Source organism: Phoxinus phoxinus (genome assembly GCF_949152265.1).
Source record: "Phoxinus phoxinus genome assembly, chromosome: 15".
NCBI lineage: Eukaryota > Metazoa > Chordata > Actinopteri > Cypriniformes > Leuciscidae > Phoxinus > Phoxinus phoxinus.
In genome coordinates, this window is record NC_136890.1 from 7,627,490 (window position 1) to 7,654,052 (window position 26,563).

At 36.5% G+C, this 26,563-nt stretch overlaps 1 protein-coding gene across 2 annotated transcripts; it reads right to left on the reverse strand.

The window, feature by feature from the left end:
* Positions 1–239: 239 nt before the first annotated feature.
* clcn6 (chloride channel 6) lies at positions 240–26,360 on the reverse strand. Of its 2 annotated transcripts, XR_013800384.1 has the most exons (24): positions 26,224–26,360; positions 25,361–25,423; positions 25,173–25,238; positions 25,023–25,088; positions 24,281–24,347; positions 24,091–24,197; positions 22,530–22,656; positions 22,285–22,352; positions 19,991–20,049; positions 19,129–19,261; positions 18,902–19,015; positions 17,955–18,121; positions 17,685–17,802; positions 15,737–15,866; positions 14,104–14,257; positions 13,820–13,976; positions 13,456–13,562; positions 12,830–13,016; positions 11,424–11,581; positions 10,782–10,938; positions 4,434–4,541; positions 4,064–4,189; positions 2,176–2,258; positions 1,912–2,046 (listed from the first exon to the last, which is right to left on the reverse strand). XR_013800384.1 is itself a non-coding variant. In XM_079636725.1 (23 exons), exons 1-23 carry the CDS (start codon positions 26,326–26,328, stop codon positions 1,966–1,968), a joined length of 2,625 nt encoding a protein of 874 aa, XP_079492851.1. In that variant the 5' UTR covers positions 26,329–26,360; the 3' UTR covers positions 240–1,965. The 2 variants fall into 2 exon arrangements, 1 of the variants encoding a protein (XP_079492851.1); XM_079636725.1 differs by lacking the exon at positions 2,176–2,258 and having other exon boundaries at positions 240–2,046.
* Positions 26,361–26,563: the final 203 nt, after the last annotated feature.

The window sequence follows — 26,563 nt, forward strand, 5'->3', positions numbered from 1 at the left end:
GTAAGGTCCACCATTATGTGTGAAACTAAATTCTGATTCATATACTGTAATAATAGATTTTTTACAACAATGACCAGCATCTGGTTGTGAATGCTGATTGGCACGTTTTATACAGATCTTCTAGCTTAGCGGAAGCATTCCATTTCATGAATAAAATTGGTTTCCTTAACCATTTTATGATATAAGAACAGTTTTATAAATCTCTATTAGGAATGCTGTAGAAGACCTGAACTCATTTTACCAAGCAAGTTAACAAGGGAATTTTATTTTGCCTATATACTGCATTGTATCACCTGAAAAACCATAATGATAGAATACATGACACTAGAATGGAGTATTGAGATTACAGATGATTTTCACATAACATTTGCATGTCAATTTATGAAGCTCTTATAACAGACGGATGGTGTTCAGTCAGCGGTCTATACCTGCAGCACATATTAAGTCAACAAATAATCTGTATGGTTATAAAACATAAGACACATCAAATAAAACTGTGATGGTTTCACATCACAACAACACAAAAAACTGCAATAGATAAATGACATTTTAAAGCATAATTTAAAACATTATTTGCAGCATATACTGTATATGAAAAAATCTCCTCAGTGGAATTCATCTTAAATAAATCAAATAAAAAAATTTGTTTTAAAAGAGAAGGAATGTGTAGTATACAAATGTGCTATCATTTCTGCTAATACTATTTAGTCTGCTCTTATAAGTCCCTTGAAATCAAACCAGTCACATTATGATACTGATATCATGTACATTTCAGTGGATGTCAGATTACAAAAACTAGAATATTACATAAATCCCTGTAATTGAATGACTTGATGGTGGTTTGATTGGTTCATTAATACAAACACACCCTGAGAACTTTCTTCCCTGACAAAACCACATTAAGAATGTCAGGAAATTTCAATGGAATGGGCAAAATTATTATTTGAAAATACGCTAATAACAGTAAAAATATTGTTAATGCCACAATAACAATTTTCCACTTGTTATAAATGCAAAAAATGACAGAAAAGTCTCATGAAAATAGGTCAAATTCCACCCCAAATCAAAGAAAAGAAAACAATTATTTTTTTATAGAGTAAATTAAGCCAGAATTTATTTTAATTTGTTGAATTTTAAAATGTATAATTACTGTTATGCCCCATAAATGGATTTTAAGCAATTCCAATTATTTCGATTTTGATGGCTCTCTTTACTTTAACAAATACAGTGAATTTTAAAACAAATATCTGTATTATTGTAATACAATAATTTTATCGAAATCAGAATAAATGATGGGAATAGAATATAAATATTACTTTGACAGAAAGTAACGAGAATCATTATTCATCATTTGTGCTTCATTATCACAATGCCATAATGCTCAACAAATCCTAATGGTCTAAAAAAAAAAAACAGCAGCATTTTCTTTATACACACACATCTTTCTTTTGATTCTGGGGTGAATAATGACACAGACATGGTCTTGGTTTCATGATATTTACCCTTTAAGTAAAACGATTTTGACCAGGGACTGTGGTCAGTGGTTGTACTCTGTGCAAAAGCAAACATTCATAAATACTCAGAAATGGTCAGCACAATTCAAAACATTCAGAAATTAAAGAGACAAAATGAAAAGTGCTACAGTGAGGTCGGTAAAGCACGGGCAGAGAACATCGTCAGTGTGAGGAAATCAGGACGCTTTCCTGAAATGGGGTTGATTAATGGTATCTCACCTGCATTAGTGCGTGTTTGTGTGTGTTTGTGCCTGGACGGGTCAGATACCGAACTCTAGCGGTCCACGCAGTAACTGGGAATGGCTTAAGGGTGGACCTGAAGCAGGGGTTCAGGACAGGTCCGGAGGCGATCTGGTCTCAGGTCCCTGGAGCGTTCGGCTCGTCTCGGCTCATCTCAGGCGAGCCACTACTCGAGTGCGGCTGATATATCGCAGACGGCGCCAGAGGAGTCTTAGATTGTGATGTAATGCTGTCGAAGTTTAGCGACTAAAAACTCATGGGTAAGATTATGTCTGGTGATTATTCCCACAATCTGCAAGAAACACAAACAGCAAAACACAAATGTATGAAATTTTCTTCATCCAAGAAAATATATTCTGAGAAAAAAAAAAGAGAAAAGGTTCATCCACATTTTTTTTTAATTCTGTTGTCATATACTCACCCTCAATAATATGGTTTGTTTTATGTTTTGCTTTTTTTTGTTCATTTTGGAGCTTTACAGCCCCTGGTTACTATATACTTTCACTGAATGGGAAAAAAGCAGCATGAACATTATACAAAATTTCTCTTCTTGTGTTCCACACAACAACAAACTAAATATTTTTTTGGGTGAACTATTCCTTTAAAAGTTCCTTTAATGAAGACACAGAAGGTTTCTTCTACTGTATATTTCTTTGCCACTTTGTTTCCATCGATGTGTTTAGATGTTTGTGCTTATTTAGGTTGTTTACACAACAACTAAAAACGGAAAAGTTTTTCTTTTGACCTTTCTGTAAACTATCCATGAAAATGACTAAAAATTAGTGCTGGGCAAAGATTAATCGCGATTAATCGCATCCAAAATAAAAGTTTGTGTTTACATAATATACGTGTGTGTACTGTGTATAATTATTTTGTATATATAAATACACAGACATGCATGAATATATTTAAGAAAAATTTGTTATATATATATATATATAAAATATTGTACCCGACCCGCTTTCTGACCCGCATTTTTAGTAAATGCTCATCGTAGCGTCATTGGGCCATAGACGTAGGAACTAGGGGTGCGGGGGGGCCCATACGCCCTCCATCAGCTTCCCTGGCCTATAATATCCATTAATCCAGCCTGTGGAGGAGAGAAATGTTTCAGGCCCTGATGTGGTGCGCTCAGAGGTGCAGCGGCGAGAGCAGGCAGTTCTTGAGGCGGCCCATCATTTTCCAGTTCAGCTGTCTAGATGCATATTATTGATGAATGCGATGTTTATGTTTCGACCCTGCTTGAAGAATTCATCTGCAGGTCAACTGAGAGAAGGCCCACTTTTGGAAAAGTGTGAAAGCCCATAGGAGCGCAAACTGTTCTTTTTCTGAATGCTGTATGATATAGCCTAGTGTTATGTAATAAAGGCTTGATTTATTAATTAATTTCGTTTCATTTTCTTAACAATTAAGATGCTGCATGTGTTTATCCAGTCTAACCGAAGTGTGCGTCTGTCCCCCGACTATGCCAACAAAAATCCCGCCCCCTCTCAGAAAATACATAAAACTGACAATACTGAGCTATATGCGTTTAAAAGTAGCATATTAAAATGGTACAATGGCATTGCTCAGCTCAACGTGTTGGAAATCGGCATTTTGTCCCATTCAAAAGTATTCAAAAGTTAATAACGCTCAACATTCAAAAGGTAAATAAGGATTTCCCACTTGCATCTCTACCTGCAGACTGAGCTTGTGCGTCATATTCGCGCCAGTTATTCAGCCAATAAAGTGTAGGCCTATGTATTTTTTAATAGAAAATTGTGTCTAGTACTATATAAATTACAAAGGTTTAATTGGCATCTTTATTTCAAACGACCCGACCGACCGCGACCCGAACATCATTAAAAATATTTTTGGATGACTCGTAACCGCGGGTGACCGCAGGCACCCGCTCATTTTGGATCAACCTGCGCATCACTGGTACACACACATATATTATGTAAACACAAACTTTTATTTTGGATGCGATTAATCTTTGCCCAGCACTACTAAAAACGCTGCTTTATGCATTCCAGACCAGTAGTTGCCGATGTCACTTTGTAAAGAAGCACTACGCTATAGACGGAACACACAATATGCATGCAAATGACATGACAGTTTTCACAAATTTGCGTTTTTGTAGTTTACATGGAGGCGATAATGGTATCGTTTTCAAAAACTTGCACTTTGAAACCTGTCTTTAAAAGTTTGCATATTCAGGCCCCCAAAACTCCACTGTTGTGTAAATGAACGGTCAAAACGCATAAAGAGTTTTCTGTTTTTAGTTGAAAACAGTGTAGTGTAAACGTCCCCCTCAGTCTAAGACGTACCTCTCCCACGGCATTGACTACAGGTAAGTGTCGAAGCCCCATGGTCCTGAACAGATTGAATACTTGGGAGACGCGTGTATTTGGAGAGACTGTATTCGGACAGGGGTTCATGTAAGGAGTCACATCCTGTAAAAAAAGAAAAAAGAAAAACAAAATTAGGCTAATTATGTCTGAGAGAGACACCTGAACAAACTGTCATCACTGCATGGCTCACTTTACAACAAGAGCTCTTCAACGTTTCCAATTAACACCAATTAATAGTCATTATGCACACAACACACACATCATGTATAACTGATATACAGCGGTTTATGAACTGCTGTGAGAGTCACGGCATTCCCTGATGAGTTTTATAGGTCAGAGGACTTGCCACAATCATGCGTGGATTGAGAAGGGCCAGGTCGAGATCGTGGATGTCAGGGAATCGTGGGTAGTCCTCCGTCATCTCTGAGTGAGAGAGCCGTGGCTGTGAGGCGCTCTACAGAGTGGAGGAAGAGAGAGATCGGTTGGTTGACATGTGTCTGGTTGATTCGTATAGTGCTGTGAACAAGTTAAACAAGGGCAAATTAAAGTATCAAAGTTCCTAACTTTGTTAGCTGCTATAATTATAATTAATTATAAACTGCTAAAATGTTTTAGCAACCTTTAAAAAAAGTAAGTACTTATTATGGAAATAATATGTGAACTGAAGTGCAAACTGAAATGTAATGTTAATTGGAATGAAATGAAAATGTATTATAGTTTAAATTTATATTAAATGCAATTAGTTTGTTGACACTTAAGTAGAACTGAAGTACTTCATTAATCTTCATTTATTAATTCATCATTACTTATATAGTTATAGTGTACTGGCAAATGTACAGACAAGCATTTATGGTAAAATAAAAAAACACTTTAAATATAATTTCTATTGAAAAATAAATGTCATGTATTAGTAATTACACATTTGCAATATTTAAAATATATTAAATGTACTAATGAATAACAGTTAAAATCATAATCATAACTGCTTTACGTGTGCATAACAAAACATTATTAAAACAATGATTTAAAATGTACTTTTCATTTGACATTATTACAAAATTAACTTTAGAAAATGAATTGTGTGAAAGTGAAAGATATTAGAATATCTACATGTACAGTTATATATATATATATATGTACAGTTATATATATATATATATATATATATATATATATATATATATATATATATTTATGTACATATATTTTACTACTAGAAAAGGTTTTCATGCTTGAACATTCAAAAAACATTTAACATTGTTGCAGCTCCTCTCTTCCCAGTTTGTCAGTAACTTTGTTTATTTCCGGTCTCTATGAAGCCCCTCCTTCCAAATAGGGCAATGTGCTCTGATTGGTTGGCTGGACCAGTGTGTTGTGATTGGTCAACCGCTTCCAGATTGTTTGGGTAAAGTCATTCCCCTTACCATAACCGAATTTCAACACATTACTATCACAACTCGACTAGGCCTCGCCCTTTTATTTTACATATGCCTTGGGCATGAATTATTTAAAAGGTCCTATTATGCTTTTTCACTTTTTCCAACTTTAGTTAGTCTGTAATGTTGCTGTTGACCACAAAAGAGATCTGCAAGGTTACAAAGCTTAAAGTCCACTCCACAGGGAGATATTTTATTTAACAGAATCCACTTTCCAAGAACTACAACGAACGAGTTGTTTGGACAACAACGCGTTTTTTCCGGGCTTTGTTAAGTCAAATGTTACTCGTTTAAAGGGGTGGTTGATTATGATTTCACTTTTCTAACTTTAGTTAGTTTGTAATGTTGCTGTTTGAGCATAAACAACATCTGCAAAGTTACAACGCTCAAAGTTCAAAGCAAAGGAAGATATTTGCTTTTAAAGTAAAGCACTACAACAAACGGATGGTATGGACTACACGACATTCCTCCCGGGTTAGTGACATCAGCAACCCTAAAATGTACATAAGCCCCGCCCCCGGGAACACACAGTCCATGTTGAGAAGAGGAAAAGTTGTTGTATAAGAGTACATTTGTGAGTCAGCTCAAACTTTAGCATCCATCTTTTCACATGCAATAGAAAGTCACTCTGTGTGCATCTCACAACAGTTCCTATTAGTAATGGGCGATATAAACGATATGCAATATATAAACGATACAAAATTGGCCTACGATATAGATTTGAATTCTATTGCACTATCGCGATAATGCATGTTGATGACACAATCTACCCGCGAAATTTAGAGCCACGAGCTGCAACACATCATATTCGTCGTCATCTTGAGTAAACATGGCTGAAAGTGAAACGGAGGAGCTGGTGAAAAAGATCGGTGCAACATCCATTACTTGGACTTGGTTCGGAATTAAGCCGTCCGACGAGCAGCAGCAAACTATACAGACTATACAGAGTGCGTGGGGCAACAGTTCGGTAACACACACGACTAATCTGTTCTACCACCTCAAAACGAAACATGTCACTGAATACCAGCGCGTATTCACAAAATAGTGGTGTAAACACAAAATCTCTGCGTGTGCCCGATTTTAAGATTAGTTGTTGTGTTGCTTTTTAACTGAGAATACATCAGCTTTTCTGCTCTTTGCATCTTTTGTGTCCTTTAAAAAAATAGCCAAACTAAAACTACATTTGATTTCGAGTGTCTTCTACACTGTTTTGCACTTTTTACTGTCTATGGCATGGCACTACTGTAAATAAACGTTTATACTTGAAGCATTTTCTTTAGTTGACGTATACAGGTGAAACTCGAAAAATTTTAATATCATGCAAAAGTGAAAATAATATATTATATAGACTCCTTACATGCAAAGTGAGATATTACAAGCCTTTATTTTTTATAATTTTGATGATTATGGCTTACAGCTTGTTGTAGAGTGAGCTTTTGTAGATTGACCTGTAGGGGGCAATCTAATGTCGTTCGACTTTGACTTAAGAGTAGCAAAGAAGAACCTGTTAGACACACATGCATTCCACCTGGGCTGTTATCACATGTACTGCTGGCTTGATGTTTCCTAAGTAAATTTACTTCTTGAACGTATTGTCTCCTCCAAGTTATTACACAATAACCTTTTCACAATATTCTAATTTTGAATTTGGGGTTTCATAAGCTTCTAGCCATAATATAAACATTAGGGCTACTTAAAGTCTAGTGTACTTGAATTTTATTTATCTGCAACATTATGTTGTATAATTACAGTTTTGCACAATAAATGTTCTCAAAACTACATACACTGTTTCTTTCTTTCTTTAAAAAACAAACATTTAGCAGTTGTTTGGCTTTCCTTAGGGTCTGTGTAACCTGTTCTGAAATGGTTTTATTATAATTTATATATCGTGATATATATCGTTATCGCAAGAGGCTGCAATGTATATCGCAATATGGATTTTAGGCCATATCGCCCATCCCTAGTTCCTATACGAGCGATTTCTAGATTATCATGACAGAATATGCTAATTGAAGATCGTTAACTCCACATCAGCAACATAAATTCATCAACTAACCATTCAGAGACGTCCTGTTGCAATCTACATGTTGTCACTTCTTCTTGAGTCTCTCCATCATTGTCTGACTCCATTTTAACATTCAAGACAGAACAGTTTCTGTCATTTTAGTGTCTGCGTGAGGTAATCTCACACACACACACACACACACACACACACACACACACACACACACACACACACACACACACACACACACACACACACACACACACACACACACACACACACACACACACACACACACACACACACACACACACACACACACACAGCTCTTGAAACCCCACCCTCTACAGCAGATCATTAGCATTTAAAGGGCCAGGCACAAAACGGTGCGTTTTTGCAAACCCTCAAGAAGTGACAACTTTAACATGCTATATAAAAATATCTGTGGGGTATTTTGTGCTAAAACTTCACACACACACTCTTGGGATATCAGAGATTTATTTTACATCTTGTGAAAAGGGCATATTACCACCCCTTTAAATAATCTGAATACGCAAAAAAGCGGGACAATGCCTGGTTGAGCTGCATTATTGAAGACAGTGCTGTCGCTATGTCAAAGAGATGCTGTTTTTCCCACCCCGTTTTCAAAACTTTTTTTTTTGTACTTCCTAAGGCTAACCAACTTGGTTAAGGCTGAGTGGATACATTTTTAACACTGTTCCTGAACATTATAACCCCAATGTTTATCTGTGTGCTGCACATTTTACGAAGAACAGCTTCCAGAACCACAATGCAGGCTACGTACAAAAGCTTCTCCTGAAACGGAGCAGTTCCCACTTTGATGGGACCAAGTTTTGTTTATGGATCACAACTTGTAAGTATGTCTAACTATTTGTAGTTGTGCTTTCTATTAACGGTTCCATTTATACGCTTTATGTAGTTGCTATTATGTAAACAAAGGGCAAAGTTTTGCCTTCACATGATAAACAACATTAGTGTTGATATAGTGTTTACTGTAGCTTTTGTAAGCTCTCGCTTTTTTAAGGTTTTTCACCGCCCCTTAGCACAATTAACCATGGTTTTGTGATCGATTACTGTTTGTAATCGTAGTAAACATAGTTTTCCGACAAATATCATGATTAAATGTAAAACGTATGAGTATAACCAGAGCCCGTCTATGGAGAGCCTCTCTGGGGGCGATCGCCCATGAGTGCAAAATGAATGGGAGTCTATGGAGCTAGACGGCTAAATTTGTCTCTTTCACCCGATTACCGTTGAGAAATCTCAGATTTGATTGTAGGTTTAGCAAGTTCAACATGGGTTATAGGTCAAAAGTTGAACGAACGAGTACCATCAGTGTTTATCACAGGTTCGCGTTTAAAGTCTGTGTGGAGAGACCGGTGTCATCTTAGCGGCCCCTAATTTAATAACAAATTATCTTTTCGACGGAAGTGAATCAATCAAAACTAACTTTAGCTGGAAAATAACATTATTCAAGAACCGCTATAAAGCCAAAACAATCTGTTACCTTAAATTATAAGTTTATCTCTGTAAAGCAGCTTTGAAACAAACTACATTGTTAAAAGCGCTATATAAATGAAGATGACTTGACTACTTATGTCCTTTCGATTTCTTACAGGTTGAGTTGTTGTTGCCCATAACACGCTAGCATTCTTCTAATGAACGCTGATTGGTCAGTGAAGAACGGATTACGACCAGAGATACCGCTTGATGGCATCGTGGCATCCGAAGCAGGACCAGAATGTCTTCTAGCAAAAACTCTTCTAGCACGTGTATTTACCTGTGTCAGCTGTGTTGTCGATGCCTCGAGAGAAAAGAAAGTGCAGAGTGCGAAAGCAACAAAGTGACTGAAGGATTGCCGTAAAGCAGTATCTCTGGTCGTACGATGTGTATGACGTCATTGACATTTTGAAAGAATTTTTAAAGCAAACAAGTGACTCTAAATCTAACACCCAGCGATGTGTAATTTCTTTGCATCTCCTTTCGAATACAACATTCAAATTACAACACAAAAAATTATATCCTGAGAAAAGTGGATTTGGAGGGGTATAGCTCCATAGACCTCCATTCATTCTGCACTCGTCCTGTGAGCGCCCTCATATGGTACCAGAGTGGAACTGCAACCAGTTCAGAAGCCGGAAGTTTACTGAGAGTGGCAGTTCTCCCCATATTAGACATTCTCTGGTATAACGCATCTAAAATGTATAAGAAAATTTAAAAAACCACACACTACTCTGAAACATCCTGTGAAATCCTGCTTGCGAAGTCTGTGCATAAAATCAATTCTGGACGATCCTCTTGTTTGTTAACATTCTTAAGTCTGAGTCAGACTTGCATTGGTTTGAAATTGACTGCATCCTTAATATTTACACCTGAGCAGATGAAACTTGTGGATATTATAAGGGGCGTGACATTTCCCAACGTGCCGAGTGGTGCCAATCACAACACACTGGGCCAGCTAACAAATAACAGCACATTTTGTATTTCGGATGGAGAGGCTTCATCGAAACTGGAACTGTACGAAGAAACTATACGGCACGTCCGAGCCAGACTAGGGAGAGAGCTGTAATAATGTAAAATTTGTGAATAATAATGTGCATTTTGAACAATCAATAATGAAAGCATATACTAGTACACCACAAAAACATCATAAAACATTGTAAAAGCGCATTATAGGACCCCTTTAAAATAGGAATATTGTGATGTTTTTGTTCCCAGAAGAAACCTCAAGACTACAATGGAGCCATTTCAGGGAGTTCAGAAAATGTGCTTACTGATATAGAGATTAACTCCCTTTGGAGTGGATTTGTGCTTTCTAACTTTGCCGACCTTTTTAATGCTCAAACAGCAACATTACACACTAATAAAAAGTTGAAAATGTAAAAAAAAAAAAGCATAATAGGACCCCTTTAATGAGAGTATTTAATAATAATATTCTACTCTGATCATGCTGCCTTGATTAGCCAAATGATGGAGAAAGCTATAAAGTTTTAATAAAATATTATAAAAAAAACAGGAACAATTATTAATAAATTATGATTGAATTTTAATGTGCACTTTCAAGTAATTATAAGGCATAAACATAAGGAGACTACAGGGATGATTTGACCGCCTAAAAGAATGATGAGAGTAATATGCAGAAAATCGAGAGAGGCAAGAGAAGAGACAGGAAGAGAACAAACGAAAGGGAAGAAGAGAAGAATCAAGGAGAATGCGTTTGAATGACACTGACCGACTGGTTTTCAGCATAGCAGACGCCGCGGATCAGCAAGTTGACGAGCTGTGAACGCAGGATGAGCCCGTGAAAGGTGAGCGGGCGGAACCTCTCCTCCATGGTCCACTCCTCACTGGGAGACTGGTCCGGGTAAAGGTTTGGGTACGGCACATGCCTGCCAACATCAACAACACACAGCAGTCTCATGTAAAGGGCTCACGTGGGAAAATAGATTTCCTTTGCTCTTTTTAAATAAAACGCACAATACTGTCACAGCTACTTCTCAGTACACAGACATCATTTATTAAAAATAAACCGCAAAAGCATTCATTGAAAAATATCAGCGTATTAAGATAGAATAACTGGTATGCCCTGGATTACATATAGAGGACTTAAAAGTACATGAGCAAAAAAAGTGTAAAAGAGAGGATGAAAGTAGTCATGTCACCAAATGGCGGTATTTGGTGTAAGATTTTTTTTTATAAGCGGACTGCTCAAAAGTGGAGAATATGGAGTGTTTAAATATTTGTGTGACAATATACAATGCATGCAAAGTACTGATATATGAATTCATCTAGTCTCAATGCTCTCATAATATAGATGCTTTTCAACAAGAACAGGGTGATAATAGTTCTAGAGGTAAAAGTTCATCCAACTGACCTCCTCTCCAGCATCTGCTGAAGCATGTCCTGCCCTTCCTCCGCCGGCTCCACAACAACCTTCTCATCACACACATTGCGTAGCTCACTCGACGGGTATGATTTCATCGACTGACACCTCCGTCTCTGTTCCCCCGCACGCGTCAACACACTGGTTTTCTGAAGGAACAGAAACAACAAGAGTGAAACAAGGTTTGGCTTTTTGGACATAGAAACAAAAATAATTAGTAATCATAAACCAACAATACAGCATTTATTAATTTTGGTTAATGTTAATTTCTACACATGCTTATTGCCAATACATTTTTACACAACTTTAAATTGTCCTGAATTGACAAATTGCTGTCAGGTGAATGTTGACTTTTTAGTTTTTCCCCTTTGTTCTGTGAAATAGTTGTGTCTAATGACATAAGATACATTTTAATGTAATTTCTATTGAAACATATTTTACCATAAATGCTTGTCAGTACACTTTAACCATATAAGTATTGATTAATTAATAAATGAAGATGTACTGTAAAATGGTTGTCTTTTTTCTTTTTTTTTGTATCACAATGACTTTGTACTGTAATTTGTTGATAGACCAACAGTGAAAAGTTAATGAAAAACCTGTCCAATTTATTGAAATCAATATTCCACATACATTAATGTGTACATTTTATACCATTGAAATTAATATATGCTATGCTATACATAATGCAACCTTGTGGATTTTCAATCACTGTCATCAAAACCGTAGCCATAGTTTACATCAGGAAATACTGACTGAGTACACGGATACATCGACAACATGGCTAAGCATTCTTGTTTGCGGCATCAATTTAATAATTGTAATAAATATAGTCATTTACACTGTTATTACTGCATCCTGTTCATGTACAACAATACCGAGGTCCAAATAGTATATGCCACTATTTATAAGTTAATAGCATCAAACAACTATTTGCACTTATTGCAAAGAACTGTATATTTGTATATTTTGCAAAGAAAATATTTACTTTTGAGAGATGAACCAAGGATTTTTAGCAAGTTACAGGCTTTTTGCAGGTAATTCATTGTGTTGTGCAGTTTGTATGAATTGTTTCAAGAAATGCACTTACTGGTTTGCTAACGCTAAGGATGATTTAAGAAATGTGCCAAAGCATCTGAGAAAAACTATTAGTTAAAGTAAAAAATAAATTAAAAAACACTCCCTACTAGTGTCTATGATAATCCGCTCCCTGGTTATGGTTCAGGACCTTCCTTCAATATAGTTTATTTTATCATCCGGCAGGCAAAAAGTCACTTCAACTATCAAATAAAGCTAATTTCTGTGTTACTGAGCGAGACGTAAAACCAGTAGACCATTTGCACCATCTTGTGGTCAAAACACTGTAGATAAATACTGGTACAAATGGTGTGATGCACCTTAAATTTGATATTGTTGCTTATGAGGATATTTCCCTTCATGAACTCCTTCTCATTATCCCTGTTCTCGGTGACGACGGGGAAGGCGTGATAGACTGTGGTCCTCAGGATGCTGACCAGAGACTGAATACGGGTGTGAGGATACACATATGTCAGGTTGGGCTCCATGATGTCACTGGCTGTCAATCTAACAGAGAGAAGGGGACAAATTAAAAACAATATGAAGGGAAATATTAATTCATGCATGCATTCATTCATTAACAAATTATTTTTTAGAGACGAACTAAGGATTTAAACGAATATTGAGAAATAAACGAACAATCCAAGGATTTTAAGCAAAGAATGAATAAATAAATGTAGTAATGAATGGATAAATAAATTTTAAGAGATGAGATAAGGATTTTAAGCATTGAATGAGTGCAATGAATGAATGAAGTGGCCCCAAAAGCATTTAGACACATCATGTACGAACATCATTGCATTACAAAAATGTTCCTAGAACTTGGATTATTTGACAAATAAATGTTATGAAATGCAGAGATTTTTAAAATATGTCTTAAAAGTTCAAATTATGGGAGCCCCTGTGATCCACAACAATAAAAAGCGTGTAATACAAAAGGTCTCACTTGTCCATCTCGACTTCTGTTTCCCACTCCAGCAGCGGGACTCCTTTCAGGTGAATGTGAATATCATATATTCCCTTATTAAAGAAATCTCCTGTCCATTTGGCCACCTGACAAAAAACAATGGTAGTTAAGTCAATGAAGAGAAGAATGAGACCTATATGTAGACTCATTTTTTTTTTTTTTTACCATATTGAATTTTAATTATGCTATACTGGGAAGAGATTTATTAAGGGTGTAGTCTGATAATTGAAAAGTCACATAAACTGTCCAAATAATAGTATTTATTTTCACACAAATTTCCTGTATGGTTTTCTGATTTCCTGTAAGACAAAAAAACACTAAATTTAGATTTTTGTTTTCCTACCATCAGAGTTATCATGATGGGAAGTCCGTAGGTGATCTCATTGGTCGATTCAATTAAGATTACTGTCAGGCTGATGGTCATTCTAACCACGCCTCCTAGGAAGGCAGCTGCTCCAATCAAGGCAAAGGTCCCCGAATAGATTTGCATGTGGAAGTTACTGCAATTACACAGTAAAACGACATTTTACATTTATGCCAAAAGATTATGATGAATAAGATGCATTAAATACAAGTAAAGGTGACCGTGGTAGTTCTTAAGACACTATAAACAGAAATAAATCTTACATTTTAAGGACATTGGCCACCAGGCGTCCAAGTGAAGCTCCACAGAGAAGAGACGGGACAAACAGACCACTGGGGACGGACACACCATATGTCCAACAGCTCAGAAAGAAATACAGCACAAAGAACAGCGAGAGGGTGACCGGACTGAAGGTAGCTGTGAACAAAGCCAGAACAAGTAGGGAGGGAGAAAGAAAGACAGACAGGGTTAGAAAATAGAGTTGTATAGTCATATATACATCTCAGGAAACTTCAACTTGATCTCTACGGACCGCAATATCATAGAGGTGAGGGCTGGATGTTTAATGGAAATTTGGATTATAACAATTATGAAAACAAGATAAATCAAGATTGTGCCTTTTTTTTTTTACGTTACAGCAGTGGGATCACCCTCGCTAAATGTTTAGTAGTTTAATATGATTTATTTAAAATATTGACTACCGTTCAAAGGTTTTAGATTGGTAAGTCTCTTCTGCTAACCAATGCTGCATTTATTTGATCCAAAATACAGCAAAAATAGTAATATTATGAAATATTTTGACAATTTAAATAAATGTTATATTTGAATATATTTTAAAATGTAATTTATTCCTGTGAGTCAAAGCTGAATTTTCAGCATCATCACTCCAGTCTTCAGTGTCACATGATCCTTCACAAATCATTTTAATATGCGGATAAGTCTTTTAGAAAAAAAAAAAATTAATTACAACTCAAAAGTTTTGGGTAAATAAGATTTAAAATAAATATATTATTACCTTTTATTGAGCAAGGAGGAATTCAATTGATCAATAAATTGGTCTTTATTAACTTGAAGACTGGAGTAATGGCTTGGCATCAAAGGAATAAACTACATTTGAAAATATGTTAAAATCATTTTTTTAATAATATTTCACAATATTAATAGCCTGGTTGACACCCGAGCCTTCTCAGTTGTAACAGAGTGGGTCTGGGGAAGGTTCATTCACAGCCAGTTTCCAAAGGGGGCGTCACCAACAGACGTCGCTCAAATGCCTCTGGGCGCAATTGGATAGACCTAAAACCAATCAGAGCGATCGTCATCGTGTAAAGCCCGCCTCAACGTTTGTGATTGGTGCCTCGATTTGGAAAAATTTGAAATGGGCTTGAATGGGCTCTTGGCCAGACTGCTCCAATTTGTGGCCAGACTGCTCCAAAAATCTCCAATTTGCCAGAAGTTCGTCAGGGTTTTCCCAGGCTACAATATTACTGTTTTTGCTGGATTTTTTTTAAAACAAATAAATAAAGCCTTGGTGAGCAAAAAATACTTACATTTTTTTTTTTTTTTTAATCATAATTATTCCAAACTTTTGATCTGTAGTGGATTATTAATAAGTCATTGAGTAATCGTGATCTCAATATTGACCAAAATATTATTTATGCAAATTAGAAGTCCTAAAACAGGTTGAGGTGGAGTTAATGACATGCATGTCATATTTTGGGTAAAGGTCTTTTAAGGATTAAAATCCTTTTGGTAGAATTTTCTGAAATGTCTATGGAGAACATATGTTGCTGGAAAAAGGTGTGGTACATTCAAAACAGCAAACCATGCTGTGACTTAAAAATAAATAAAAATAAACCCAACCTAAACACAGTACAATGCTGCATGTCAGTTTCTTACCATTCTGGTGGAAGAGCTGATGGATTGCCACCTCTTGAGGGTTGAAGAACAGAGTTGCCATGTCATTATATGTGTTGTTGTAACAGAAGAATCGTCGTATGGTTGAGTTCACCTCCTCACTTACAGACCCCTACAAAACACAAACCATTACTGCACCTCCAGTCTGATTCATACTGCACACGAAAAAGGACAGCTTTCTAGAAATCAGAAGTTATAATCTCATAACAATAAACTGAAGCGTGGAGCTGGGGTGTGTTTCCCAAAAGCATCGTTAGCCAACTATGGTTGCAAGACATTACCAACAAAGCTAAACAACTTGGTGTTTCCCGAAACCATAGCTCCAACGAACATTCGCAAACGTGCGTGATTGGAACTATAGCCATCGAGCTGTGGTTAGAAGCATAGTTTCCTGTTAAAATGGCATGTGGACTTAAACAGATCATGCTATTGGGCACCACAGCATCAAGCTAACATTCAATACATTCTATATCTTTCATCCAATTTAAATATACATTTTGATCATACATTTTAGCATGTCAACAATCAGCCCTGTTTTTGAGGAGTGTGCGTGTGGATAAACAAACAAGAGAACTTTGGTGTATGATGTAGAGGAACCCGCGATGAATCAAACATTACATAAAGCAAAACGACAGGGAACAAAAATGGTGAAGTAGTCCTCAGTTTGTTACAGCAGCATGTCAGAAAAATTATGTTACGCGGAGAAAGCTGCTGACTGAATGAACCGCATGTATACAAGAGTAAAGTGTACACCAAATACTGCATGTTAACGTGATTTAAAAAAATTAACTTTAGGGAAATAGTCGTGAGTCGTGACTAGCTAGTTAGTTTCTACAACAATGCATCATGCTTTGGTGGTTAAGCAGTGAGTTACGTCGTTGTGCGGGAATCACACCCCAGGTTGTAGCTATACCAACAGTTCAAAATCTTGCTGCTGTTATTTCAGCTCAGCAAGTAATCATTACTTACTGTTCATTTTGTATTGCTAAACACTTGCGCTGCTACTGCGTTGGGATACGGGTAAGGTTAAGGACAGGTTTGGTGGCATGGTTAGGTTTCAGGGTGGCTTAAGGGGTAAGGGAAGGGTCAACAGATGTAACCACAGAAATTAATTACAGATGTAATTACAACAAAGGCATTTTTAAATATTACTACAATGTAAAAACGTCTATGTACTAGAGTTCTGGATAAATTGAGAATCACATTTTTTTTTGTTTCAAAAAGAGATCACGTTCCTCCCACGATTACAGACAACTAAATAAAATAATGCAATTTACTAGAGTTTCTGACAAAATATAAATTGCTGCAGTCTATTTAAAACGGTTTAATTATTTAGAATTAATGTTTTAAAAATATATATATTTTTCTCAGTTCTGTCACCTGATGAAATTTGGGTTCCTTGCCACTGTCGCCGCTGGCTTGCTTAGTTAGGGACACTTAATATTCAACAATCTTATTGATCTGACTGTACTGACGCTGTTGTACGATAAATGAACTGAGCTGGATGACTTTTCTTTTTTGCAGAACTGCTTTTGAAATGAACTAATTGATTATCTTTACAACAGAACTGAATCAACACTGAAATGACTTCAGCTGAACAACAGCCGAAATACAATATTTTCCTGTGATCCCTGTAAAGCTGCTTTAATACAATCTGTATTGTATAAAACGCTATATAAATAAAGGTGACTTGACTAGGAGAAAGATTGTGTGGGTATTTGAATCAAAATTGCAATCTTTTAAGGATTAATCGTGCAGCTCTAGTATGTACACACTACACAGTAAGAACATTGTGTCAAATGATTAATTTAAATGTTTTTACAAAATAGTTAAAGGCATTTAATATAAAGTGGGACCAAAGAAGCTAAGAAAAACAGAAAAGAAAAAGAATGAAGTTATAAGAGAGAAAGGAAGCTGGTCTCAGTCTGACCTGTGTTGATGTGTTGTTATTTATGGTGGAGACTAAATCTCGGCACTCCCCCAGAGTCACTGAAGCCATGAAGATCACTAGTGTGGTCACCATACATACCAACAGACTCTCCAACACCCTGCCAATAATAGAAATATAAAATATTTGTCATATGTACAAGTCAGCAAGCTACTCTCTTCATAACTGGGTAGTTCAATTCTAAAAGTAGTTTTGAGTACCGGAAGTTTCATTCAATACTAAATCCATATAAGTAAGATATCTCTCGGGCACCTGATGAATCTTGCTTTGGGATGAACGTTTCTCATGCGGTATTTTGCCAGCCGTTTGTTGATGCAGTTGAACAGCGCGCCGAGCAGACCTCCTGCCACCCCCATTAACACAAAAAACGCCAAATCTACAGCCGTCCACAAATGACATGACTTATCTCCATCTGTGCACTAAAGATAGCAAAGAAAAACAAATAAGGCAACACCACAAACCTGCTTCAGTTTGCTATTCATTCATTCATTGATCATTTTAAGTCAACAGGAAACTGTATTCGCAAATAATCAGCAAACTTAAGGTCAAATCTACCCTCAAGAGCATCTTAGCATTTATGACTTAATATTAAATTACTGCATTATCTATTATTTATCTTTTAATTTAAAAAAAGCTGCATTACCTATACGATTAGGCTAAATCAAATAGCATTCTGGCTTCTAACTTTTTTTAAACTAAACATCAGGTGAAAAGGACATTACAATTTTATATAAAAAAAAAAAGCTTTTAAATACTGTGCACTAATTAATTTTTCACAGTAAGAATGTGCAATACCTCTTAAATGCATAACTCGGGTCTTTTAAAAGTTAGACATCAACCTTAGTGTCCCTCAATGTATTCATAAATAAACAATAGAACACAAAAAATATATATAATAATATCAGTTTTCAAATTAATTTTTTTGTAAAAAGTGTATAGGGTTGCTAGTGACCCGAGGTATGTAATAGTGTAAGTGTTTTTCTTCTTCTGCGCAACGGTAATTGAATCTCTGATGACTCAATAAGTGGAATTCACTGTATATTCTTAAGGGTTAAGAAAGTAATAGGCCAAATAAATATTTAAAAGTATAAGAGGACATGAAAGGATTAGATTCTTTTGAATGTTACTACCATATTATCACCTAACTTACATCAACACAATACAAATGCATATAATGTTTTCCTTCTGTAGTTCTTCACCTTGAACTCTCCAAAGTTGAGCAGGCCAGGGAGCTGGAATGATCCCCATTTATTGAAGTTGATCCCAGAACGAAAGAAGTTGAGTGTAAAAGTGGCAGACATGGAGCAGAACAACTAAAAGACAGAAGAGAGACAGAGACAGGGAATTATAACGGATTAAGGTCAAGTGGCACTTTCTGAGCACATACCAAAAATACATGACCAAAACCCAACAAACATCAACATACCACTTTCCATGTGAGAGCCTGGTTCCAGAAGGATGACCCCTCCTCCAGACTAAAGAGTGTGCCCCCTATGGGTGCCCCGAAAGCAGCCGCAACCCCGGCGGCTGCACCCGCTGACACAAAATCCCTTTTGTCCCTTAACACAACATAAATCAAAAAATGAGGACAATTTTGATATCCCAGTTATTAATACACGGTCAGTCTTATTGAGGACATTTAGGCAGTGCGCATCATTCTAAAGATGAAACAATTATTTTGTATAATATTATTTATAAAAAAATATTATTTAATAATTATAATAAAATAATATCATACAACAGTATTATTCTAAAGATAAAAGGCTAACACTTTACAATAAGGCCTCATTAACATTAGTTAATGTATTAACTAGCCTGCGCTAACATTGTTAATATTAGATAATACAAATCCAAAATTGTTTGTTCATGAAAGGTCAAAGTGCATTAACTAATGTTAAGAAATACAACTTTTGATTTTAAAAAATGTATTAGTAAATGATGAAATTAACATTAACTAAGATTAATAAATGCTGTAGAAGTATTTCTTATTCTTACTTCATGTTAACAAATGAAACCTTATTGTAAAGAGTAACCAAAAAAAGTATCTTTTTAAAAGCCTATTGGATCATGTTAACCAAAAAACAATTTCTGTAATAGCTTTAAACATTGATACGTTGTCCATTTCAGTCAATTTATCACAGGATAAAATGTTCTATACTGCACGTTTTCACATAGAAATATACCACATTACAGAGGTAAAGGGTTGCAGCCAGTGGAGGTAAATGCTGTTTTACAGTCATTTTGCACGATGTAATAAATGATTGTGTTTGGTGTGATGCATTACTCACCTGTCACTGCGGAAATATGGGAAGTGAAAGCGAATCTTCTTGAAGGTGATGCTCTGAAACTAACCACACATACAAACATGCATTCAAAAGATTTAACTATGACTGTGGCAGGAAAGATGATGCATAAAATACTTACCAGGTAACATTCAGATCACAAAATCATTAACCATTTAAAGCAGGGATCACCAAACTCGGTCCTGGAGGGCCGCTGTCCTGCAGAGTTTAGCTCCAACCCCAATTAAACACACCTGGACCAGCTAATCAAGGTCTCACTGACTAGGCATACTAGAAACTTTCAGGCAGGTGTGTTGGACCTGGTTGGAGCTAAACTCTGCAGGACCGAGTTTGGTGACCCCTGGAGTACTTTTAGATCTAAAGTATTGTAGGGCTGAGCGGATGTGGGTAGAACTCTTTACTGCCCTAGTGCTTCAGAAATCCCTTTAAAAGTATACATGTGAATTATACGTGGCACAATAGACTTCATCATCACAGTATGCTAATGCCTATCTAATGCAAGGGAGTCATCAATATGCGGATCGAGGACTGTTGAGACTCTCCAGGCACCGGATGGTCTCTGAGGAGACAAGAATCGATTGCACCTCAATGACACATCTGTACCATTAGCTTCACAACACACATGTGCTTTCCACTACATACTATTTATCTACTAGTGTTCTAACATGTAACTATGCCATGTTTGGTCTCATTTGACAGCTTATAAACTGAACTGAATGGTGGTGAACTTAATAGAGATATAATAAAGTTTCCTAATGTACTATCTAGGTACTATTGCTTAAACAAGCATTGAGGAGAATATGTTAATGTTCTTCTCCCCCTCTTGATCACCACCCATTTGCCTCATCTTTTGGTTTCCTGTCGGTCGGTTTTGGTGTTGGTATTTCACTCATGTTTAAAGGGGTGGTATAATGTCCCTTTTTACAATATGTAAAATAAGTCTATGCTGTTCCCAGAGTGTGTATGTGAAGTTTTATTTCAAAATACCCCACAGATAATTTTGTACAGCATGTTAAAATTGTCCCTTTTTGAGGGTCAATAAAAACACGTTGTTTCGTGTCTGTCCCTTTAAATGCAAATGAGCTGCTACTCTCGGCACAGAGGGCGGAGCTTCAAGAGCTTGTGTGTGTGTGTGTGTGTGTGTGCATGTGTAGCTCTGAATACCTCACCGCAGACAAGCACTAAAATGTCAGAAACTGTTCCACCTTTTAAGTTTAAACTAGAGTCGGACAATGATGGAGAGACTCAAGAAGAAGTGACAACATGTAGAATGCAACAGGACGTTTCTGAATGGTTAGTTGATGAATTTATGTTGCTGATGTGGAGTTAACTCCAATTAGCATATTCTGTCATGATAATCTAGAAATCGCTTGTGTGGGAACTATTATAAGATGCCTACTGAGTGACATGCTATTGCATTTGTGTTACGTACTGTATTGCATGTGAAACGACGGATGCGATAGCTTGAGCAGACTCACAAATGTGCTCGACTACAGCAACTCTTCCTCTGCTCAACATGGACTGCGTGTTCCCGGGGGCGGGGTTTATGTAATTTTCAGGGTTAGTGATGTCACTAACCCGAAAGGAATGTCGTGTAGTCCCTACCAGCCGTTTGTTGAAGTCCTTAAAAAATGATTTCTTTAAAAGCAAATATATTCCTATGTTTTAAACTTTGAGCGTTGTAACTTTGCAGATGTTGTTTATGCTCAAACAGCAACATTACACACAAACTAAAGTTAGAAAAGTGAAATCATAATCAACCACCCCTTTAACAATGCTTTACTCAGGGTATAAAACAGTAACTGTTGATCTGGGAGAAACGCTTTAGCCCTGGCACTCCCGCAAACCGGTGCGTAACCTCACGATGAGAAAGGCTTTTACGGCCTCGTCTGCACAGCAGTGCATTACGTAACTTAATAAATGACTTTGCCTGCTTTAAAGGCTGTAAGAATCTTTTATTTTACACTGATAATGTTGAAAGCTCAAGTAATTGCAACTTTCGTTAAATCCTATGTTTTCATATCCGTTCTAACAAAGACCTTTACCTTTAAAGAATAAGAGGATAAAGAGTATAACAACAACTTTAATGGAGTCAGATGAATAGTCAGATAAATAACTGAATTATGCACACCATCCTTCAACTTCTTTTTGTTCTGATTATTGGTTCAAAATAGCAGCGTAAGCTTCTAGCCTTACAGTATTGTCAACCTTAACATCTTTCCATGGCAGAAAGGTTAAAGATTAGTGAAATCAGTATGTGTATTACTCAGCTCACGTACCTGAGGAAGTCCTGCCCCTACTATCGCTCCACTGTGGATCATCGGTCCCTCTTTACCCACAAACAACCCTGAAACAAAAAACAATACTGAGTCAGCCAGTCAACTTTTAAAAGACATACCACTGTCATCTGGTATGAACTCTGCAAAGTTTTAATTGGCAATCACCATTAAGTCAAATAGAGCACAGAGCCAGGCTTTATTATAATCTTTGTACTGCTGATATAGGCAATTTTTCTCATAATTACCTCCAGCAACAGCAAACAGGACCCCAGTGACTTTGCAAATGAAGGTCCGCAGCCGCACAATCCCTGGAATCTTTACTCCATTAAGGTAACTTTTAATCTCTGGGATACCAGACCCAGCTGCAACAGGCTATATACAGGAAAAATAAATAAAAAAATGTATTCATTATATACTCACCCACACACTATACAATTATTAAATTAGCTTCTTTCTTTTTTTAAGAATAGCATGCAATTTAGATTTTATAATTTTTATAAACTATATATATTTATGTAATTTATATCTAAATAATATGTATGTGTGTGTGTGTGTGTTAGAGGATGGATACCCGACGGGACCCGAAAGGCCAGGCCAGGAGGACAGATATTTAGAAATGATGTTCAGGTTCGGGTCGGACTCGGTCACATCAGAGCGATAAGGCATTGAACATTTTACATTTTTAACGTGCGCTTGTTGCCCCGTGTGCGCTGATGCGCTCATCTGTTGACATATCCGAATGCCTTCCTACAGTTGCTTAATAAAAGCGGGCTTTCCACACAAACAAACGTACATGTGTCATTAGAATGAGATTTTTTTTTTTTTTTTTTACTGTGTCATGCTCTGATCGGGCTCGGACAAAAATATCTTAATGTCTGTCGGGCTCGGGTCAGGTTCGGTTACTGCTCTGTCAGACATCATGATCTGCACTCTAGTGTGTGTCTTCGCATCCCGATAGCAATGCAATCAATAATATCTTCTGTGGAAGTCTCAAGATCAAAAAATCTTTGCCGTCCGAATGCCTGCCTGTCAATTAGGGCTGCATAACGATTAATCGCAACGAATCGTTTGCAGAATAAAAGTTTTTGTTTACATCATATGTGTGTGTACTGTGTAAAATAATTATGTATTTATAAAATACACACACATGCTCGATATATTTAAAAAATATGTTTATATAATTTTTTTATATTTAAATATAATTTATATTATATATAATTATAAATACTTAATATATAAATAGATTTTTTTCTTAAAATTATACATGCATGTTTGTGTATTTATATATACATAATTATTATACACAGTACACACACATATGATGTAAACAAAAACTTTTATTCTGCAAACGATTCGTTGCGATTAATCGTTATGGGAGCCCTACTGTCAACATGTATTTCCATTACTCCGCGCACCCTACACGCTCAGACATCACACATCATTAGCACGTTTCATGTTATGCAGAATTGCAGACAGACCGGCACCGAGCGCCAAAAAACAAGCAGCTTATGCTGCGTTCATGCCATAACAATAATTACGAGATGGCAACCTGTGACGATCTACCAGAAGCTGTCGGAACTCGGATTTATGGGTTTCTATGTCAACACTATCAAGCTAAGGGGTTAATTAACGCAGTTAAATGCTTTGTAGACTCTGCGGTGCGTGTTCATGTGCTTTGAAGGAGACGTGGCTTTGGAAAGCACTGTGAAGGGAGGGTAGGATCTCATGCTTTCAAAGCTAGGTTGCTATTGCTAGCCTCTCTGAAATTCCCTACCCTAACTTTAATGTATATTCAGACGTTCTTACCTCAATGAGCACCAGAACACTGGAGATGAATATGAACATCATATTGAGAGCCAGCAGCTCCAGTAACGAGAGAGCTAAACAGCCATTCTCGCTGCAATCCTCCACAGCTAAACAACACGTCAAGGACTCCAATCAGCAAATAGTGCAACATTACAAGCCAAAACAAAGCAGCATTGAGCAGAAAAGATACATTGGCCAACCAAGCTGAACTTTAGCTGAGTGAAGAGCCGCACAAAGAAATCCACAAACAGGCCAGTCTGAAAAAAATAGAAACAATTAAATAAAAAATGATAACCATAGAAACTGTACTGAGATTAAATGTCAAATATTTCAAACCCGACTCCCCCCGACTTATAAGAAGAATCAGTTACACTTTATTTTAAGGTGTCGTACTGTAGTTACATTGTACTTACTCAAATAAGTACGTGTACTTACTACGGAGTTACGGTTAGGGCCTGGTTTAGGGTTAGTTTAATTGTAATTAGGCATAACTTACTGTTATTACTATAATAAGTACATGTGTAACTAGGACATCACCTTCAAATAAAGTGTAACAGGAGAATCTTAATGGTCTTGTAAGAATAGTCTCAGCAGTTTATGCAACCGGCCCCTGCTGGGCACATTCATCGGTTTAAATATATTTGTATTTGTACATACTACATATAAAAAACAACATAAAGTTACAGATAACTAATAGTAATATTATAAACCAACTACTGACCACAACAAAGACATTAGTTCTCATTTTATATTGTAGTTAGCCTATATTTTATATCGCATATTCTACTCCCACAGGATCTACAATCCTCTATAAGTTTCAAACTCTATAGTAGTAATATAGAGTCAGTATAAAACAAGACAGTATAAAAACAACTTGCAGTTGCACCATTGATCAAAATTATTTTAGATACATCAACCACCCCGAAACATACCAGGCCTGTTGATACTCCAATTGCAAATACCAAAATCCACTTTATCGCTTCATACTTTCTGGCTTTCTGTAAGAGAAATTAGATAATTAGCTTGGTAAACAAGGACTTGACATCATCGAATATGATACATTATGATATAACACATTTTACCTTATTATCCAACCCCTCTAAAACCTCCAAGAATGGCTCATTAATACATCGGTCATAATCCAAACTCTGAAATGTCAAATATGAATGAAGACATAACATGCAGCATTCATATTGTTCAAACATCACAGGTAAATACAAAATATCATGTTTCAAGTCTTAGAATTACTTTATGTCCATTATTCACTGACCTCATAGTCTTTTCTTGGCAATATTTCATCATCATCGTCTTCTCTGGTTTCACCCAGTATTGTCTAACAAGCAAAAGCCAGCATAAAATCATACAATCAAATTAACACATCCAGAAAATGAGATCAGATGCTTTAGAAAGTAAATCCCCAATCTGATGGTTTCCTTTAGGTGGTTCTAAGGTTTCCCAGACTGGGATGATCTCAGTCTTCAAAATGAACAGATGGCACGTGATGACTCTAAACAATGGAGGGACTCTTTCTCAGTACATTTCTGACATTTCATTTTATTATACCTCCTAGAATAATGACTGAAGCAGAAGATTTGTCTACAATCTCTACGTCTTTACAACAATAAGAATCTCATTAACATAATTATTAAATCAGGTTTATCATCATAAAATCAAGAATTACAAGTTGTGTCTCATAACCTGATGAGCTGCCTATCTAGATAATATCTTGGTGATATAATGATATCATTCCCAAATTGCATGACTTCCAAATGATATGATGCCATAATGACATATTATCCAAAACTGCTGCACTGGCCAAATATGCCCAGCAATGTAGTCTAGATAGGGAGCACACTAAATTCAGAAACAGTTACACTTTCACGTTCAGTGATAATGCATATATGAATTCAGCAGTTTGTTGAGTTTTACTGCTCTCAGTACACTCAGTTTGATTGCTAAACTCATTGTTAGTGTACACTTGATTTACATGGTGCTGTTTAGTGTTTACAGTGAATGTGGGTGGAGAATAACAGATGAAGCATCATTTTGCGTTTTAGAAAGGACGCGCCTAACATTCGTTTTGCAAGTCGTTTTGCGTTATGAATTAGATAATACACATAATTTAACTCATACCAGCTCCTCTGGTGTTCTTATATCGCCTTCATTGCAGCAGCAGTGACAACACAAACAGCCTCCACAGCACGCCATCTTCAGTAACACACCGCTACTAGAGCGCATCTGATCACATGACCATCACACGAGAACTGAGGCATTCAAGCGCGCACCAGCTGCGTAGCTGTAACGCAGACAAGCTGGATTCAATCGTTTTTTATTCAAGCGCGCACCAGCTACGCAGCTTTACGTGTACAAAACGCACTAGGTCCGACACGGGAGTCGGTTAGGTCCATGTTCATTACAATATTACAGGAAAAATGAACCAAAACTCTTTAGAATAAGGAACAGTTTGAATAAA

Excerpts from the sequence above, each read along its gene's own strand:
- clcn6 (XM_079636725.1), bottom strand. The coding sequence starts at position 26,328 with ATGCGCTCTAGTAGCGGTGTGTTACTGAAGATGGCGTGCTGTGGAGGC. Across the intron at positions 24,198-24,280 it reads GTTCAGCTTGGTTGGCCAAT|CTGTGGAGGATTGCAGCGAG; the intron begins GTATCTTTTCTG and ends CGTGTTGTTTAG. Across the intron at positions 20,050-22,284 it reads TAGGGGCAGGACTTCCTCAG|TTTCAGAGCATCACCTTCAA; the intron begins GTACGTGAGCTG and ends ATGTGTGGTTAG.